We start from the raw sequence: 19,155 nt of genomic DNA, 5'->3' as shown, positions 1-19,155 counted from the left end.
CCTGTACCTTCAAAAACATTGGTTGGACGGACGGGTGCCAAGCCCGTGCGTCTGACAGGCCAGCCATCTGTTGAAAGGCTGGCCTTAGGACCTGATTGGCCCAGGTGGCTCAAATCCCGCCCACAGGTGGGGCCTGAGATGCCTGGGCCAACCGGAATAGGCCCAGTAGGCTTAGGCCCCTCCTGTGTTGGGGAGTTCGGGGGTGCCGCGGGGCAAGAGGGCTTGGGCTCCCTCTTGTCCCAATCTTCATCGGGGGTTCGGGAGTGCAACGGGGCAGGAGGGCTTGGGCTCCCTCCTGCCCTGATAGTGTCGGGCAGTTTGGGGGTGCCACGGGGCAAGAGGCCTTGGGCTCCCTCTTGCCACGATTGTAGGGGGGGATTCTGTAACCGGTGTTGTTTTTGACAGACACCGGTTACAGAATCCAGCTTTTAGGCGAAGGACTAGCTCCTCCTTCGCCTAAAAGCCCTTGTTTTGGACGTTTGGGACTTAGGCTTTTTTTAGGTTGATTATATACATGGAGTTCCCCAAGGCTCCCCTCTATCACCTTCTCTGTTCAATATCTATATGGCATCACTGGGACACATGCTATCGAACCGAAACCTGAAATCATACATTTATGCAGATGACATCACAATTATCATCCCTATTACCTCACTGTCACAAGAGACAGTACAACACATCTCAACTGTCCTCACCATGGTTGAAAATTGGACCACTCACTTCAAATTGAAACTAAACCCAGATAAAACCAAATTTTTCCTTGCAAGTCCCAACCACAAACTTACGACTACCACCCTGCAACTCAACGGTCTAACATATCCAATCAATCCCACCATTAAAATTCTCGGAGTCATCTTGGACCGCTGCCTCACCTTTGAAGATCATACCAATGTTCAGGTCAAAAAATGTTTTTCCACCCTTTGGAAACTCCGTTCTATCAAACACTACTTTGATTTCTCCACCTTCAGTTTGCTGGTCCAATCCCTAATCTTAAGCACCTTGGATTATTGCAACATCATATATTTGGGTTCCTACAAGAAAACCATTAAACGTCTTAGACTTATTCAGAACACCGCCGTCCGCCTCATCTATGGCCTCAAAAAGTCTGACCATGTTAGCCCCTTCTACAGAAAACTTCATTGGCTTCCAATTGAAGCAAGGGTAATCTTCAAATTCGCCTGCCTCTACTTTAAAACCTTGACTGGATCATCCCTGATATACCTGTCACATCACTTTGTGTTCCCAGGCTCTAACTGAACATGCAATGCCCACCTGTTTGCCTTCCCCTCGCCAAAGGGATGTATTTACAAAAGATTCCTGGACAAAACCCTCTCTTTTCAAGCTGGCAAATGGAATGATTGCCTTACCACCCTCATCTCTCTTGCCCCATCCTACCTATCCTTCAGAAAATCTGATAAATTTCTCTAACCCCATCCTTCCTTCCTTTCCTCTTCTTCCTCACCTATATACCTCATCCTGCACTCCCTTGTAACTGTATATATTCCTTTCTCATCTCTCTTCATCCTTCCAAAGTATTTTAGATCAATGTAGTCTTGTTAGAATGTTTATTTCTTATTTTTCCTCTATCTCTATTTTTCACTTCTTTGTTATTCTCCAGGTACTTTAGTTAGATTGTGAGCCTTCGGGACAATAAGGAAATTTCTAAGTACCTATCTTACTTTTTAATTTTAATTGTTACTGTTACTGGTTACTTTATCCTGGTTAATCTGACTCTGCATCTTCGCTGTAAATGTACAGTCTCTTCTCCTGTAAACCGCTCTGAACTGTTTTATGGTATTGCGGTATACAAAAATAAAGTTATTATTATTATATGGTGTTAGTTAGTGTAGACGTAGCGGTGGTCTGGGGGTTTAAACAGCTGAACGTAGAGGCAGGCCATTATTTTAAAAAAACCTCCTTTTGGACGTTTTTTTTGATAATGGACATTTTCCCTGCTTCTACTTTCAACGTTTAAGGCCTTAGGCCAAAAGGAGACTTAGACATTTTTTTTTATTATGCCCCTCCACATTTATTAAGCCATTTTTAAAATTCTTATTTGAAAATTTTTTTTAATGATTTGCTAAAAAAATTAACTTAACTGAAAAATAAAAACTTGACTAGTAAGCTAATATATGGAGATAACAGACTAGATCAGCCTTGGCAGATAGCATATAAGTGCATACAGTCATGCGAAAAAATTAGGACACCCCATGAAATAGTCAGTTTTTTCTTAAGAAATGTTCACTTATCAACGTCAAATTTTTTTGGATTTTGTTTTAATTATAACCCGCTTTTCCTAAGGCGGCTCACAATATAAACATATAAATAATAAAAAACATAAATACATATAAAACAAACAAGGTAAGCAACCAGCGCTTTCACAAATGCAAGTTTCTTAATGCCCATATTTCATCTTGCAAAATAAATGCCTCTTCAGTAATTTCTTAAACATCTCGAGATTACTTTGCTTTCTAACATACAAAGGTAGCCGATTCCATTCCTGGGGGCCCCTACAGGAAAACATAGGACTTCTTTTACGAAGCCGCGGTAGTGGTTTAACATGCTCAATAGCCTGCAAAGGAAGTAGAGGTAGTGGGACCGTTGGGAAACAGTGATCATAACATGATCAAGTTCAAGGTTGAGGTAGGAATACCAAAAAGAAAGGAGAACCATAGCGACAACTTTCAACTTCAGGAAAGGAAACTACGAAGCAATGAGGGAAATGGTAAGGAAGAAACTTAGGACCACTTCCAAAAAAATGGAAAACGGTAGAACATGCCTGGTCTTTTCTCAAGAACAGAGTGAGCAAGGCGCAAAATCTGTATATCCCCAGATTCAGAAAGATTCAGTGCAAAAAGAGTCGAACAAAAGACCAGGTGTGGATAACTAAAATAGTGAAGGAAGCGATAGGCAATAAGAAAAATTCATTCAGGAAATGGAAAAAGGATAAAACTGAGGGGAACTGGAAAGAGCACAGGAAGTATCAAAAAGAATGCCACTGAGTGGTTCCAAAAGCCAAAAGAGAGTATGAAGAGAGGCTAGCCAGGGAAGCACGAAATTTCAAACCGTTCTTTAGATATGTTAAAGGGAAGCAACCGGCTAGGGAGGAGGTGGGACCGCTGGACAACAGAGACAAGAAGGGAGTGGTGAAGGAGGAGAAAGAAGTGGCAGAAAGACTTAACATGTTCTTTTTGTCTGTATTCACAAACGAAGACACATCCAACATACCGGAACCTGAGCAATTCTTCAATGGAAATCAAGCAGAAAAATTAACATCCATTGAAGTGAGCCTTGGAGATGTACGCAGGCAGATAGAAAAAGTAAAAACTGACAAATCCACGGGTCCGGACGGAATCTATCCAAGGGTTCTGAAGGAATTAAAGGAGGAGATAGCGGAACTACAGCAGCAAATTTGCAATCTATCCCTGAAAACAGGCATGATCCTGGAGGACTGGAAAATAGCCAACATTACGCCCATCTTTAAAAAGGGATCAAGAGGTGACCCGGGAAACTACAGAACGGTGAGTTTGACCTCGGTTCCGTGGAAATGGCGGAAACACTGATAAAAGAAAACATTGATGAACATTTTGAAAGAAACGAACTTCTGATAACCAGCCAACATGGTTTCTGCAAGGGGAGATCGTGCCTAACTAACTTATTGCACTTCTTTGAAGGAATTAACAAATGGATGGACAAAGGAGACCCCATAGACATCATATATCTAGATTTCCAAAAAGCCTTTGACAAGGTGCTCCATGAACGCCTACTCTGGAAACTGAAGAACCATGGGGTGGAATGAATCCAATCCAAGATGGCCGACGGTCCCGGACGCTGAGCAGCACGCCGGAGATTTTCTGAAAACTTTTCTTTGGAAAGAGTTACTTACTCAGAATGCCGAAGAGAAGAGGCCGCAGCGCCGCTGGAGCCTCGCGGCGTTCGGCGGTCCCCTCGTTCGGCAACATAGAAGAACTCCTGCGTCGGATGCAGGATGTCCCGGCAGCGTCGGTGCCCCCGCTGGAGACGCCTCAGAGGGGCGGGAATGAGGCGATCTCCTTGGGGCTGGAGACTACGCTGAGCCCCGACGCTAGGGCACCTCCCCCACCTCCTCAGATTACCAGCTCCCCACGAGAGGAGGAGCTGCCGGTAGAAGGAAGGCATCTACCCTCGGAGGCCAGGGAGAACAGTGAGGGGAGCGTGGAGATGGACTCCCTGAGTTTTCAGGTGAGTCCAAAGAATATTGAGGAATTGGAAATATCAGGGACTACTTCAGGCCAGCAGAAGGATTACCAGGAACAGCTGAAAACTGGTGAGACTATTCAAACTTTTAATTCTTCATATGTTATTGAAAAACCCAGAGAAGTAACACTGGATTCAATTTGGGATTTGGTGGCTGACCTAGCCAAGTCTGTCAAGCCCCAGCTTTTGCAGCTGGAAAATAAAATTACTCTTCAAGAAACTGAGATAAAAAATATAAAAGTTGAAATTGGTGAATCTAAGAATTCTATTGAGAATATACAACAGGAATTAAAAGCATCAAAACAGCTTAATGAAGCAATAATAAAAGATAATACAAATATGCGTAGAAAATTGGAAACTTTGGAGAATTTTTCACGTAATAATAATCTCCGACTGATTAACTTTCCTAAGATACCCTCGGTGACGCCTAGGGATATGTTGAAACGTTATATGTTGGAGATTTTGGGTATTCCAGAGGATACATTACCACCACTTACTCAAGTATATTACCTACCAACGAAACCTATTAAATCACCATCTAAACAACAGGAGAATAATCAACCAATTAATGTTTCAGCAATTTTGGAACTTTCGGATAGAGAGCTTGCATCTCCGGCAACATTGCTTCTTACTGTGGCTCTTGCCCCAGATAAAAACTAGTTGCTTAGATTGTTCTTTAGAAACAAAATGAAAGAATTACTTGGACAAAAAATATTAATGTTTCCAGACTTGGCACGGGAAACCCAGAGAAGAAGACGAGAGTTTCTTTTGTTGAAACCAGGAGTTATATCTCTTGGTGGGACTTTTTTTCTTCGACACCCTTGTAAATGTGTAATACAATACCATATGAAGAAATATGTATTCTTTGAACCATTCCAGTTGACAGCCTTTTTGGTAGGAACTCGGCTGGATTAAGGAAAATCAAAATCAAAGTGAAGTGCATTTGAATAATGATATCCTTCCTCAGCCAAGGGATCTTGTTTTCCTAATATTTGAATTGATAGTTGTTAGTATTTGTTACTAAGTCTGCCTTATCCTTCTTGGATCTAATTTTGAACACTTGAGCTGAATTTAAGCTAAAAATTTTTATTTTATTTTATTTTACTTGATTACCATGTATTTTACTTTTGAGTATTATTTTCCTGCTTTTCTTCAACTTTCTGTACAAGTGAATACTTGATTTATAACATGTAAAAATTTGATAAATAAATAATAAAAAAAAACAAACAAAACAACCATGGGGTGGAAGGAGACGTACATAGATGGATCAGAAACTGGTTGGCGGGTAGGAAACAGAGGGTAGGAGTGAAGGGCCACTACTCAGACTGGAGGAGGGTCACGAGTGGGGTCCCGCAGGGCTCAGGGCTCGGGCCGCTGCTATTTAATATATTCATAAATGATCTAGAAACAGGGACAAAGTGCGAAATAATAAAATTTTCAGATGACACCAAACTATTTAGTGGAGCTCGGACTAAAGAGGACTGCGAAGAATTGCAAAGGGACTTGAACAAACTAGGGGAATGGGCGACGAGATGGCAGATGAAGTTCAATGTTGAGAAATGTAAAGTATTACATGTGGGAAACAGAAACCCGAGGTACAACTATAAGATGGGAGGGATGTTATTAAATGAGAGTACTCAAGAAAGGGACTTGGGGGTAATGGTGGACATGACAATGAAGCCGACGGCACAGTGCGCAGCAGCCGCTAAGAAGGCAAACAGAATGCTAGGCATAATCAAGAAGTGTATTACAACCAGAACGAAAGAAGTTATCCTGCCATTGTATCGGGCGATGGTGCGTCCGCATCTGGAGTACTGCATCCAATATTGGTCGCCGAACCTTAAGAAGGATATGGCATTACTCAAGAGGGTTCAGAGGACAGCGACGCGTCTGATAAAGGGGATGGAAAACCTTTCATACGCTGAGAGATTGGAGAAACTGGGTCTCTTTTCCCTGGAAAAGAGGAGACCCAGAGGGGATATGATAGAGACTTATAAGATCATGAAGGGCATAGACAGAGTAGAGAGGGACAGATTCTTCAAACTTTCGAATAATAAAAGAACAAGAGGGCATTCAGAAAAGTTGAAAGGGGACAGATTCAAAACGAATGCTAGGAAGTTCTTCTTTACCCAACGTGTGGTGGACACCTGGAATGCGCTTCCAGAGAGCGTAATAGGGCAGAGTACGGTACTGGGGTTCAAGAAAGGCTTGGACAATTTCCTGCTGGAAAAGGGGATAGAGGGGTATAGATAGAGGATTACTGCACCGGTCCTGGACCTGTTGGGTGTGAGCAGACTGCTGGGCACGACAGACCTCAGGTCTGACCCAGCAGAGGCATTGCTTATGTTCTTATATGTAGTTGCACTGCATTAAATGGATAAGTAAAAAATGAAATGTTTGCTGTTTTCAGTCTTTATTTATATTTTTTGAAAAAGATAAAAATTAAACAGCAGTAAGCTAATTAGCTACATTCAATCAGAAGGCCAAGATATGAGCCCAAGTAGAACTACATATGTTGATGTATTGAAAGCTCGTATGCCATTCTGCAACTGAACCCTAACTAGTGAGGTCTATATTCATTGTGGAAATCACTGAATTCCACATATTCAGTACTTCTTTGCAAACTTGCAGGTTTCAGATCTTTCTGACTGATGCACTTTTGACATGGCTACTTGGTTGTGAGCACAAATTAGAATGCTTAAAGTACAGGTTGACCAATATACAGCCTTTTCTTTTTCTGGGGCATACATATTCTTGAGTTTGTAAGTGAGAAATTTGGGCATTGGTTAGGTCAGCTCTCAGCCCAGGCTGAATTCATCCATTGTGACTACATCTTATGGTGAGGAGATAAAAAGGAATAATGGTAAGAGTAATGGGATCTGATATACTACCTTTCTGTGGTACAATCAAAGAGTTTACATTGTTCTATGGGGGAAGGGGGTTTATAATGTGACCTTATATTTTGTCCCTCTAAGACACTAAGGCCTGGATTCTTTAAACAGTGCCTTAAGTTAGGAGCCAGTTGGCACCTACTGGAGCCTAACAAGTTGAAAAAGCCATTTAAAAAAGAAAAAGAAGCTTTTCAAAGAAAAATGTAGGTGCCTATTGGCATCTAAAAAAACAGCACAAGAATCATGCCTATGGAGTCATTTTACAACATCTAACGTCACTACTGTAGGCATGGTTAACACTGGAAGTGGCGTTAGGCATTGTAAAGTGCCTCCATAGGCACAATTCATGTGAAAGGTAGGTGCTGGAAATGTAGGCCTTGAAACCCCTGGCCTATATTTCCAGAACCTACCTTTCCTGAAAACGAAATTTTTAAAAATGTATTTTAAGATTAATTTTTGTTACTATCTGCCTTATTCATGTGGGCTCACACATTTGGTTTATTTAGTTTTTACTGATTTTTTTCCCCACACATGCGTGCACACACACTATTTTGTAACTTGATCATAGCATCCATGCTTCCATGGCTTCCCATCCTTTACAGTCTCGTTATTACATATCACTTTATATTACTTTTTTTAATATGCATAATTTTTAGCCTTGATATATAAGTATGAGATCCTTTATCCAAAATCCTTGGGACCAGGCATATTTAGTTTTTGGAATTTTTCGGTTTTTGGAATGGTAGTGTTAAGTCAGACAATGACAGACCATAAGACCATAAAATTGCCACCAACCTTTTTTATTTCAAAATAAAGCAAATATTAAACACTTCAAACACAAACTTGTTCCAAACTATGGTACTAGAGCAATACCTTCAAACATAAATGAAGCTTTAACATGCATCATCTTTACTCACACTTACTCTCTCTTAGCCACAAAAGTCTAACATGCATCATCTTGCTTGTATTCAACTATCTGACAATGGTGCAGGAACATTGGAAGTCTTTTTAAAGACTTCATTTAGTGTCATCTGTCCAATTGCCAAAGGTTTCTGTTTCAGTAATCTTTGATCAAACAGAAAGCCATAATATCATGCTCAGTGATAAATGCATGTTGTACTTGCCAGCAATTAACTGATCACACATTTTCATCATATCATCTATAGGAATTTTTTCTCCAGTATTCACAGGGCCTACTATAAGAACATAAGAAGTTGCCTCCGCTGGGTCAGACCAGAGGTCCATCGTGCCCAGCAGTCCGCACCCACGGCGGCCCATCAAGCTTTCATTTATTTAACACCAATTCAGCAATTTCACCATCAATGAAGAAAAGCACAACTTTGTCAATATTCAGCACTTAATATCAACTGTCTCTAACTCATTAACATTTTCAGATGATAGACTTCTGACAAAAGCAAAGAGGTTTGATATCATCAGTGTTTCATCGCTGGCTTGGAAACCTTCAAACGTCTTCTTCTACAGATTTGTTTTCATTGAACTTTGTTGATGGCCAAAGTTTATGCCAAACATTTTTAATGCTGATTTGGTTACATCTTTCCAGGCACTGACAAATACATAAATGGCATCCTTAAGACTGAACTCCTTGAGAAAGTCTTGAATTCTTATGCCTCTGTTAATTACATTTTTTTGAAACGGCTTCTATCTAGGATTGTCAGAGGCCAGTTTACATGAGTCTCCCCTATTCTCCAGCCCTCCCATCCCCGTACACCATCTCCTCCCTCTCTCATAGTCTGACACCTGCCTTCCACCTTTCCCCCTCCTATGGTCTGGAATCTCTATCCCCTCCTTCACTTCCATCCATCCATTCTAATGGGCAGACTGGATGGACCATTCAGATCTTAATCTCCATCATTTACTATGTTTTCCCCCTTTGTAGTCTGGCATTTCTGTTTCTCTTCCCCCTCCCCCTATCTTAACCTGGAATCTTTTCTTCCTCCTTTCCTTCCCTGGTTTGGCATCTCTCTCTCTCTCCTTCCCTCTCCCTCCCCCATCCAGTGGTCTGACATCTCTCTCCTTTCCTTCCCCAATTTCAGTGCTCTGGTATCTCTTCCCTCCTTCCCTTTCATTCCTTTGTCTGGCATATCTCTCTTTCCCTCCTCCCTCCTGTGGTCTGGAATCTCTATTCTCCCCTTCCCTTCCTTCCCCTGGAGATCTGGCATCTTTCTTTCCTTCTCATCCTCGCAATCCAGCATCTCTCTATTACCCTTCAGGTATTTTTCTCCCCTCCTTCCTTTTCATCCCCTTGTCTAGCACCTCTCTCTCCTTCCATCCCCCTCCTGTGATCTGGCCTCTCTATATTCTCTCTTCCTTCCCTGAAGAATTGGCATCTTTCTCTTTCCTCCCTATCCCTGCGGTCTAGCAACTCTGTTACCCTCTCCATGCAATTCTCCCTCCCCCTCATAAGATGCATTGCTTACTCACTGTTCCTTGTCCCCAGCAGCGCTGCTCTTACTCTTTGGGCTGCCAGCAGTGTGAGTGAAGTTAACACTATGCTTTCAGTGGCCCAGATTTCTCTCTGCTACTGATTCCCGTCTTTGTAGGACTCTGGATAGGTGCGTGGGCTTCCCAGAATGTCTCCAAAGGCCGCCACTGGCTCACGGACCTTACACTGAAGACCAACGCATTAGGCACAAATCCTTCACTTGTAACATGGAATTTATCTTTACTCAGAAAGAATAGTCACATTAACACTGCGGCTGTTATCTACTAACTCAACAACATTACCTTGACCACATATATATTTGTGATTCATACCTTGACCACATATATATTTGTGATTCAGTGATCTTGCTGGTGGGAAAATAGGCTTTTGTCTGGGTTAGTCTCGACATGTCCTAGATTAACAAAAATAGAAAGGATGAGCTTAGGCTTCTTTTTGTGTAGTATGAGAAAATCTTGCAACTCCAGCTCTTGGAAGATTCTGAATACAGATACTGGAATAAGTCTTGGGCAGAAGTGTAAGTAAATACGAGAAGCCCAGATCAAATGGCAGACATAAGAATAGCCTTACTGGCTCAGACCAATGATCCATCTAGCCCAGTAACCAGTCTTCACTGTGGTCAATCCAGGTCACAAGTACCAGGCAAAAAAGCAACATTCCATGCTACCGATCCAGGACAAGAAGCTTCCAACATATCTGTTTCAATAGAAGAATATGGACTATTCCTCTAGGAACTTGTCCAAACATTTTTTTTTTTTTAATCAGCTACGTTAACTGCTCTTAATGCTTTGGCAACGCATTCCACAACTTAACTATTCTGAGTGAAAAAATATTTCATTCTATTGGTTTTAAAAGTTGATGAAGTTAAAAAAATAAAAATAAATAAATTCACTTGTACTCCATTCTACACCATTAAGGAGTTTGTAGACCCCATTCTACACCACTAAGGAGTTGTAGACTTCAATCATCTCTTGCATTAGCCATCTCTTTTCCAAACTGAAGAGCCCTAACCTCATTACTCTTTCCTCATACAAGAGGAGTTTCATCCCCTTTGTCATCTTGGTTGCTCTTCTTTGAATCTTTTCTACTTCCACTATATCTTTCTTGAGATAAGGCAACCAGAACTGAATGGAATATTCAAGGCGAGGTCACACCATACAGCGATACAGAGGCAATATTTATATAGAAGAGGAGGTTTAAATGCTATATTGAAAGTGATTCTCTCTATGAAAAGTCATTGTTTCTTCCTATTTACATTATAAGTAGCCCCATATGGGGCATTTGGACACCCAGTCTTCCAATTTCCTAAGGTCTGCCTGCTATTTTTCACAGTCTGCATGTGTTTTAACAACTTTGAACAGTTTAGTGCCATCTGCAAATTCAGTCACCTCACTTATCGTTGCAATTTCCAGATCATTTATAAATATGTACTGATGATCACTGTGGCAGTCCACTATTTATCCTCAACTAAGAAAAACGGACATTTAACCCTACCCTCTGTTTTCTGTCCAATAACCAATTCCTAATCTACAATTGAACATTGCCTCCTATCCCATGACTTTAATTTTCGCAGGAGCCTCTCATAAGGACTTTGTCTAAAGCTATCTAGATACACTACATCATCTGGCTCACCTTTATAATCTGATTCTTCAACTGTATATATTATAAAGTTTGAAATATCAATAAAGATTTATTAAATAATATCAACGCCTGGTTTACAATTCTTTGTCATCAAGCCTACTGGATTCAGAATATGTTGGCAAACTGAAGAGGCATGTCTGGCAAGTTGGAGTTCGCTCTACAATACAGATTACCCTGGTTTTTTTATATTTATACAGAAGAGAAGGTTTAAGTGCTATATTGAAAGTGATTCTCCCTATGAAAAGCCATTGTTTCTTCCTATTTACATTATAAGTAGCCCCATATGGGGTTCTGGACTACAAGCTTAAAGTGGAGATTTTTTTTTTAACCTATGAAGCTCAACTGAGGTTTTTTTCTCCACTTTATTATTTTTTCTGGTTTGGATGCTTGTGTAACAGATTTGTGGGAATGAAGAAGGGACTTATGGGAGTAACTTCTGTAAGCAGTTTACATTTGGAGCACTTTTTGGAGATAATTTGATATGTCATGCTCCATCCAAAGAAGTTGATTTTGGTACTTTAAATCACCCATTATACTGTTGCCCATTTTGACAGCTTACCTAATCTCTGAAGACATTTCTTTACCTGTATGCTAATTCTTTCTTAGGGGATGGTAGTATAACCCTACCTGTATAGGCTCGCAAATGAACCTCCGAATGTTTCCACTCCAAGGCCACCCAGGCATGGTCATAAATTTTGAATGAGCCAAAACGAGTGTCAAGGACCTCTAAGAAAGAGAAGCGCGAGATCATAATATAATCTAAGCGTGACAAAGTGGCATGCGCCCTGGATAAATTTGTGAAGTCCTGTTCTACAGGGTATAACACCTGCCATTAATCCACCAAATCTAGGGCTGAGCAAAGGTTATTTACTCCAGTATCACATTTAAAGGATTCCCGTCCTTGTTGTCCTATCCCAAGAGGGGTCAGCCACTTCGTTCAGGTCACCCCCCAACAATAGTGGGATGTCACCAAACTCCATTAAGATGTCTGTTAAACAATGAAAAAAGCACTGCCAGGATTATTTTGGGCATAAATGTTACCTAGTACATATTGTTTATTATTAATACTCACTAATGCAATGATATATCTCCCTATCTGATCCTGGTAGACCAGGTGTATGGAAACCTGTAGTGTTTTCCTGAATAATATAATCACACCTGCCTTTTTGCCCACTGAAGGGAAATCCAGAGTGGACCCCACCCACCATGTGCACAATTTAGTGTGCTCCTCAGTAGTTACATGGGTTTCTTGTAAAAATGCCAAGTCGGCATGATTGTTATTCAACTCCCGAATAATTTTTTTCCATTTGATCGAGGAATGAATCCCTCATCCACGTGATTGGTTTAAGGGATATAGAAATGGTACTAGAAGGTAATTGCAGGTGATATTCAGTGCATAAACTGAGAAGAAAAGGTGTCCCACCCTCCCTCCCCCAAAAGCAAATGTATAACTTCAGCTCCACTGTACTCATATCTACTCTGCACCAGCTATCATCCCCAAACCCTCCAGAAAACACACTCTGCAAGTGCCACTTCCTAGAAACCCAGGACCTCGTAGTGAGCTAAAACAATATATAACAGTGGGATCTCAAAAATCCCAGTAGAGAGAAGTCCAACAGAAAATAACAAACAGTAAAACTTGCCTCCTGATCAAAGTCTAATATTCCCATCAGAGAAATTCTGCCACATTCCACACAGTCATGGCACCCAGTAGGAGAACCGCAGCCTCACTGCCAAGACTCCTCGCCCTATCCTCTCCCTTAGCCTGAGTATAAACAGCTTCAGGGTATGGCTGGCTCTGGCCCAGACTTGGGCAAGTCTACATGAAGGAGTTGGCTATAGCGACATCCTCAAAAAAGTGTGCAAGATGTAAGATTTTTAGTCGTGCTGGGTACATCAGATTACATCAGTTCTTGTCCCAAAATAATTGAGAGCAGAGGAGAGGAAACACACACAGTGCCTGCATGACTTTCATCGAATAATCCTGAAAGTAGAGGATAGTTTTGTTGTCATAAAGGAGCTTTGCCCCCGTCTGGATGGCCCGAAGAATAGCCACCTTATGGCTGTAGTTCATGACCTTAAAAATAACCACACACAGTCTGTCAACTATATCCCGTTGTTATCCCAGGCGGTGGGCCTGCTCAATGCATAAGAGTTCTAGTAAGGTGGTGAAAGGATTCCACTAACCAGCTTTTTAAGAATAACTACAGGTTTTGTGCCTTCAGCGTCTCTGGCAGCCTCAAGATCCAGTAGTCGCATGGCATGGCTTCTCAAGCCCGACATCAGGGTTTGTACGGAGTCCTCCATTGTGCTCACCCTAGTCTGGACCGTCTGCAGATCTGCTTTATAAACCATTGATCCATGGTATCCAGTTTGTCCAGGATTAATTGAAGATGTTTCCTCATGGTAAGCTGCCTGTACTTTGGTAGTGACTTCCACTATCCACACCGAGCTTGAGAAGCTCGGCAAAAGCAAGGCAGGTGCCACCGAGTCCGCTATTTTGGGGTCTTGCTACTTTCCTTTTTCTGTCTTTTTGATGTGATTTTGTAGCCGTGTATTAAATTTTTCCTCAAAATAGGGACAAAATCAGAAGGAGCACAGCGTATGATATCCAAGTATAATGAATTTAGTGCATGAGATCCTAGATTAGATGGATTTCAGTGCGGGGTTCGCCAGAGCTGTTGTGGAGACGTCCTCACAGCTCCATGGCTCCACCAGAATTCCCAAAGAGATGATTTTTAATGAAAAAGCACTTGACAATTTTCTAACTAGGAAAAAGTGTAAACTGCTTTGATTGTACCACAGAAAGGCAGCATATCAGATCCCTTTTCCTATGCACACACCTTTTCTAGTACATACTCTGCTAATAGTCATAACAAAATAAAATTAAAATAGGTGTCTATTGGATAAACACGGAAAAACACCACCTCCTCATACTCTTGTCAACCCCTCCCCTAGCTTATTATATTTTTCACTTAGATTTCATGCCTTTCCAGCTCAGACAACTTGTGAAACAGACATATTTGATTCTACTGTGAAAAAAATTAAGCAATAGTACAGGTCATGAATAAATACCGATTTTTTTAATCCTTTAAAAACCCACAAACACATAAATTTAAATGTATATGCACCTAATAGAAGTCCTACATATACCCTCTTGAGTAGATGACTGGGCACATTATTTGGTACTCATCATATTTAGTCTCCATGAGGGTGGAGCTGATATCACAGCTTTTGGACTATAAATACAATTACACACTATTCTTTATAAAGGGCAAGCTCAGCATTACCTTAGTGCTGATGAGGATACAAGCTCACAGTATGTTCCAGGGTGAGAGAAGTCACATCAGATCAAAAATTCTATTGGAAGTAATCATTCAGCAATTCCTATTCTTTGTTTACTTGGTTTGCAAAAATGTTAATATTTCCTCCCAGAACCAAAGGTTTGCAAACCTAGATATAGATATGCATGCACTAAGCATATCACAGCTCAACTTTGGAAGCAGATCCCTAGAATAGCACACTAGGGAGAAAAAATATATGAAAATGGCTAAACAAAAAAACTATCAATCAATCAACCACAAAAAAATTAGATAAAGTTTTGAACAAATACTAAGCAAATGCAAACTGTATCTAACATATCTACCTCATACTACCTTATCTTGAATACATTATAATGATGTGCTCTTTAAGTTAAATAAAACATTAAAAATAAAATTACCACCAATATTTTTTTTTAAAGTTTTAAATAACTTACACCTGCTATTTGGAGTGCACAAATTTTCTGAGTTGCATTATATGCAAAGGTTGAAATTTCAATGCATATGCTAAATTGCATACTCTCCCTACCTCACCCTCCAAAACACCTCTTCAAATACAGAAGATAAATTTGTATGTTTGCAAGATATACATGTATATGCATTAAGTTTATTTCTTATTTCAGTTGAGCAATTTTATAACAGACCATTTCTGCTTGTAAAGTACTACCTTTAAAATTATTCTCTTAACTTTTAAAAGACTGTATTCTAACATATCTTAATGGTCCTAAATGTTATATAAAATAAATCCTTTGCTTCAAGTTTTGACTTAAGGATTAATCAAATCTCAAAATAGTATGATACATATGTTTTTCAACACATACACACATATATAAGCTATAATCAGCAAGTAAAATAAAATTAAGAAAACTGGTTTGGAAAATATTTCTACTCACTTTAGCTCCAACACTACAACTTCCAGTACTACCACTCACACCTCCTGTAAACCTGGCTTCCAACAATTCTTGTCGTCTTGGATCCAGGCTATGAAGTTCATCCATGGCACCTATGAACAGAGTACTAATTAGCCCAGTTTAGTGGTGGGGGTTAACTTATTTCAAAATATACATACACCCTGTTGATAGGGTTGTAGATTTATACCAAACCGAAGATTTAAACACACACATTAGCACAGCCAAGGTAGTTTCAAATGTATCAGAACAAAGCAATGAACAGTCATGACTTTCAAGTTCTAGTCCTACGTAAAAGCGTCGCTCTGGGTTGAAATAGGGTGGCATTTGCCACCCCAAAATAATGGAAGGTCCCACCCTTGTTACCCTAGTGAAAGGCGCCATACCGCGTGCCGCTGCCTGTAGCTCCATGCCGGTCCCGAGTACCCTTACTATGCAGCCTAAGCCTGCCTATATAATGAAACTCTGAACCGGCACAGCAACATCCGATGGCCCAGGCCTGAGTGCTAGCAAGGCCCCCAATCTCCAGTGCTTCCGCATGACGTAATGACGTCTATGACGTCCAGGACGCAACTGAGGGAGCCAATCAGCACTAGGCAGTGCCACAGCGTATACCTCCTCCGTATAGACGTCGCTACGGGGCGGCAGAGGGTGGGAAATACCATCCCCAAATATATAGGAACCCCCCTTCCTCCCTATGAAACGCGCCATACCGCGTGCCGCTGTTCTAATTCCGTATTGTTTGTGAGTCCTTACTATGCAGTTTAAGCCTGCTTGTGATCCTACTCCGAACCGGCAAGATAGCACCCTAGGGCCAAGGCCAGAGTGCTAGCAAGACACCCCGCCCCGATCACCTGTGCTTCCGTCGACGTCATGACGGAGTAGACGTCCAGACGCCACTGGAGGAGCCAATCAAAGCTAGGCACACCTCCTCTTCCTACTTTCGCTGAGACTGATATCGAGCTGCTCGTGCTGCGTATTGTCATACACCACCACTCTTCCTTCGGGACGGGGAATTTAATTGGGTGGGTACACCTGCAACCCACAGATAACAAAACTAAGAAGGAAATGTGATAGATCGACATTGTACAGCAATGCTGTTGTATAGAGTAGCACGCTGAATGCAGAAAAGACTGAGTGTGAGAGAGGAGTGGAACAGAGCCGAGTGGCTAATGGTACTGAGTCTTTTCTACTCCGCTTTTCTCTCGCTGTTTGCTGCCCTGTACAACTATACAGTTTAAATGTCTGGTCTCAGTCGGGCTTCAAGTTCTTATCTGTGTGGTGGAGGTTATGGATTCGAGGCTTGATAGACTGATCATGAGAAAGGACTGAGAGTACTGTCTTTTGCCCTTTTAATCTCTTTCTCTACTCTGCTGGAGTGTTGCCTTTGCTGGAGAGCAGTGTTTCTCAACACGCAGTACGCGTACCCTTGGGGGTACACAGGACGCTTGTTGGGGGTATGCGGCATGGCTACCGCAGAGAATATTCCATACCTGTCCATCGAAGCTGCACAGCCGCCGCAAGGGATCCCTCCTTGATGCCTGCTGAAGCCGCTGCTGGGGACCCTGCCCACACCACCTCCCTCCCTCCCGCAGCCAATCCACAGGGCTGACATCACAGGAAAGCCTTCCGGGTTAGCTGGGAGGGGGAGGTCCCCAGTTACCTCCTTGCCACACTCGCTCCTTCAGCGGCTTGTTGGGAGGGATGCACAGCCGGCAGCAGTTCACACACTGCACATAGCTGACCCGGAAACCTCTCCGGTGTCAGAGTTGACGTCGGATGGAAGGCTTGTGGGTTAGCCACGTCCAGTGTGTGAATCACTGCCTGCGTGTCCCCCCCAACAAGTCGCTGAAGGCAGATGGAGCGAGTGCGGTTTGAACAAGTAAGGGAACATGATCTTTCTGGGGTATGGGGGGGGAGGAGCGTTTTGGGTCATTGAAGAAGCACAATTCTGGGATATCTGGAAGGCGGCACAAACTCAACTCAGAAGGAAGGGAGGTGGCATGAACATGGGACAGGGAGGGAGGAAGGGGACATTAATTTGGGGCATGAAAGGGAGAATTGTTGGGCATGAATGTGTGAGTGAGATGAAAAGAGATGATGGCACATAGGGAAAGGAAAAGGAAAATTGGGCATAGAGAGAAAGGTAGAGATGCTTGGGGAAGGGAAGGATGAAAGGGAGAAATGTTGGATATGGTGGTGGAGAGGGAACAGAGGAACAGATTGAAGGGGATGCAAGGGGAGGAATATTGGACATAGTGATGGAGGGAGAGATGTGGCATGGTGCTGGAGAAGGGTGATAGGAGAAATGGGCATGGGGCTGGTGAGCAGTGGTGCAAAATGCTGCACATGATCCGGGGGATGAGAGAGGGGGAAATGTTGCACTCATGGAGGAACAGAGAGAGAGATGTTGGTTGTGGAAGGGAATGAGGTCCGGAAGAGGGGAAGCGTGCAGGAGGCAGAAAGAAAGAAATATTGGATCCACAGTCAGAAGGAAGTGCAATCAGAGACTCATGAAATCACGAACCAACAAAGGTAGGAAAAAATATTTTATTTTCAATTTAGGATTGAAATGTGTCTGTTTTGAGAATTTATATCTGCTGTCTATATTTTGCACTATATTTTTCTGTTTTTCTATAGTTGTTACTGAGATGACATTGCATATTTTAAAGTCATCTGTCTTGACTTCTTTAAAAAAAAAAAAAAAGAAAACCCCCCCGAATATAAATGATATTTTCTCTGCATATAATGTACTTTGATGATTTTTTATTTGGTGATTGCCATTATGTATTAATAAGATTATATTGTGTGTATATGAAAAATGGATGGAAGAAATTGCATTACAATTAGTACTATTATTATGGGGGTGATGTCTGGAGCGGAGCTTGGGTGGGGGTACTCAGCTGATATTTGTTAGACTTAGAGGGTACTTGGCTTGAAGATGTTGAGAAACATTTCTGTAGAGAGCACAGCAGCTGACGTCGCAGTAAAGAATAAAGTTCAATTAATGTAGTTCTGAGGGTGACTGATGGAGGCAGATGAACTGTTTTAAACTTGGAGGTATAGCCACATTCAACTTCCAACCCTTGAATGATGTTGCTGATGATGATTTGGAAAAGTGTAGTGGAATGGGTTTAGAATGCAGGTCATTATGTAGTCATACATACATCTGCTTGAAAAGGATTGGATTAAGGGTGGGCTTCTTGGGGACAGAAGGAGGAGAATTTTTTGAGTGCATTATGCAGAGGATAATTACCAATGTTTAGGCAGGTTAGAAGAGTGGTTCAGTTTCTCAAAGCGCCCATCATTTCAAGTTGTGGCTCTAAGTGGAAAGAATAGAATGAAAGTCTAGGCTGTAATACAGAGCAGTAGCAAAAGGCTACATACCTAATAGTGTGTGAGATCCAGTTCTTATAGGACTAAGCCATTAAAAATCTCTTTCTGTCAGTCAGTAGTAAGAAGAAGGGAGGCAGAGGAAAATTTAGAATCTGTAGTAGGGGCTTGACCACATGGCTAGTAAAGTGCACTGATTTTTTTCACTTCTCATAGGACTCTGCCCTAGAATCCAACTTTTCACAATAAATAGGGATGCTAAACACACTGGGAAATTATTATTCACTGGACACAATTAAGGATTTTTCTCAATATTGGAGGAAAGGCGGGAGAGGGGAGATATGATAGCCATTTAAATACCTACG

General features: G+C 41.7%; 1 protein-coding gene and 1 long non-coding RNA gene across 8 annotated transcripts in view; one reads left to right on the top strand and one right to left on the bottom strand.

Moving 5' to 3' along the window:
• TLK1 (tousled like kinase 1) overlaps positions 1 to 16,344 on the bottom strand; it is a 281,093-nt gene extending 264,749 nt beyond the window's left edge. For 2 of the 6 annotated variants that reach the window (XM_033947197.1, XM_033947198.1), the window contains exons 1-2: positions 15,844 to 16,004; positions 15,443 to 15,552 (exon numbers count right to left, since the gene is read on the bottom strand). In XM_033947197.1, the coding sequence (XP_033803088.1) occupies positions 15,443 to 15,552; positions 15,844 to 15,868 (135 nt within the window). In that variant the 5' untranslated portion in view covers positions 15,869 to 16,004. Of the gene's footprint in view, positions 1 to 15,442; positions 15,553 to 15,843; positions 16,005 to 16,170 lie in introns of those variants that run through there. The other 4 variants (XM_033947201.1, XM_033947199.1, XM_033947200.1 and 1 more) reach the window with 4 other exon arrangements.
• LOC117361616 overlaps positions 16,334 to 19,155 on the top strand; it is a 45,258-nt gene continuing 42,436 nt past the window's right edge. Inside the window, exon 1 of one of the 2 annotated variants that reach the window (XR_004539698.1) lies at positions 16,334 to 16,482. This is a non-coding gene — a long non-coding RNA (uncharacterized LOC117361616). The remainder of the gene's footprint in view (positions 16,483 to 19,155) is intronic. The other variant, XR_004539697.1, reaches the window with a different exon arrangement.

This window comes from Geotrypetes seraphini, chromosome 5 (assembly GCF_902459505.1).
Source record: "Geotrypetes seraphini chromosome 5, aGeoSer1.1, whole genome shotgun sequence".
NCBI lineage: Eukaryota > Metazoa > Chordata > Amphibia > Gymnophiona > Dermophiidae > Geotrypetes > Geotrypetes seraphini.
The sequence above is the reverse complement of the archived record's forward strand: the minus strand, read 5'-3'. Positions and strand labels throughout refer to the sequence as shown.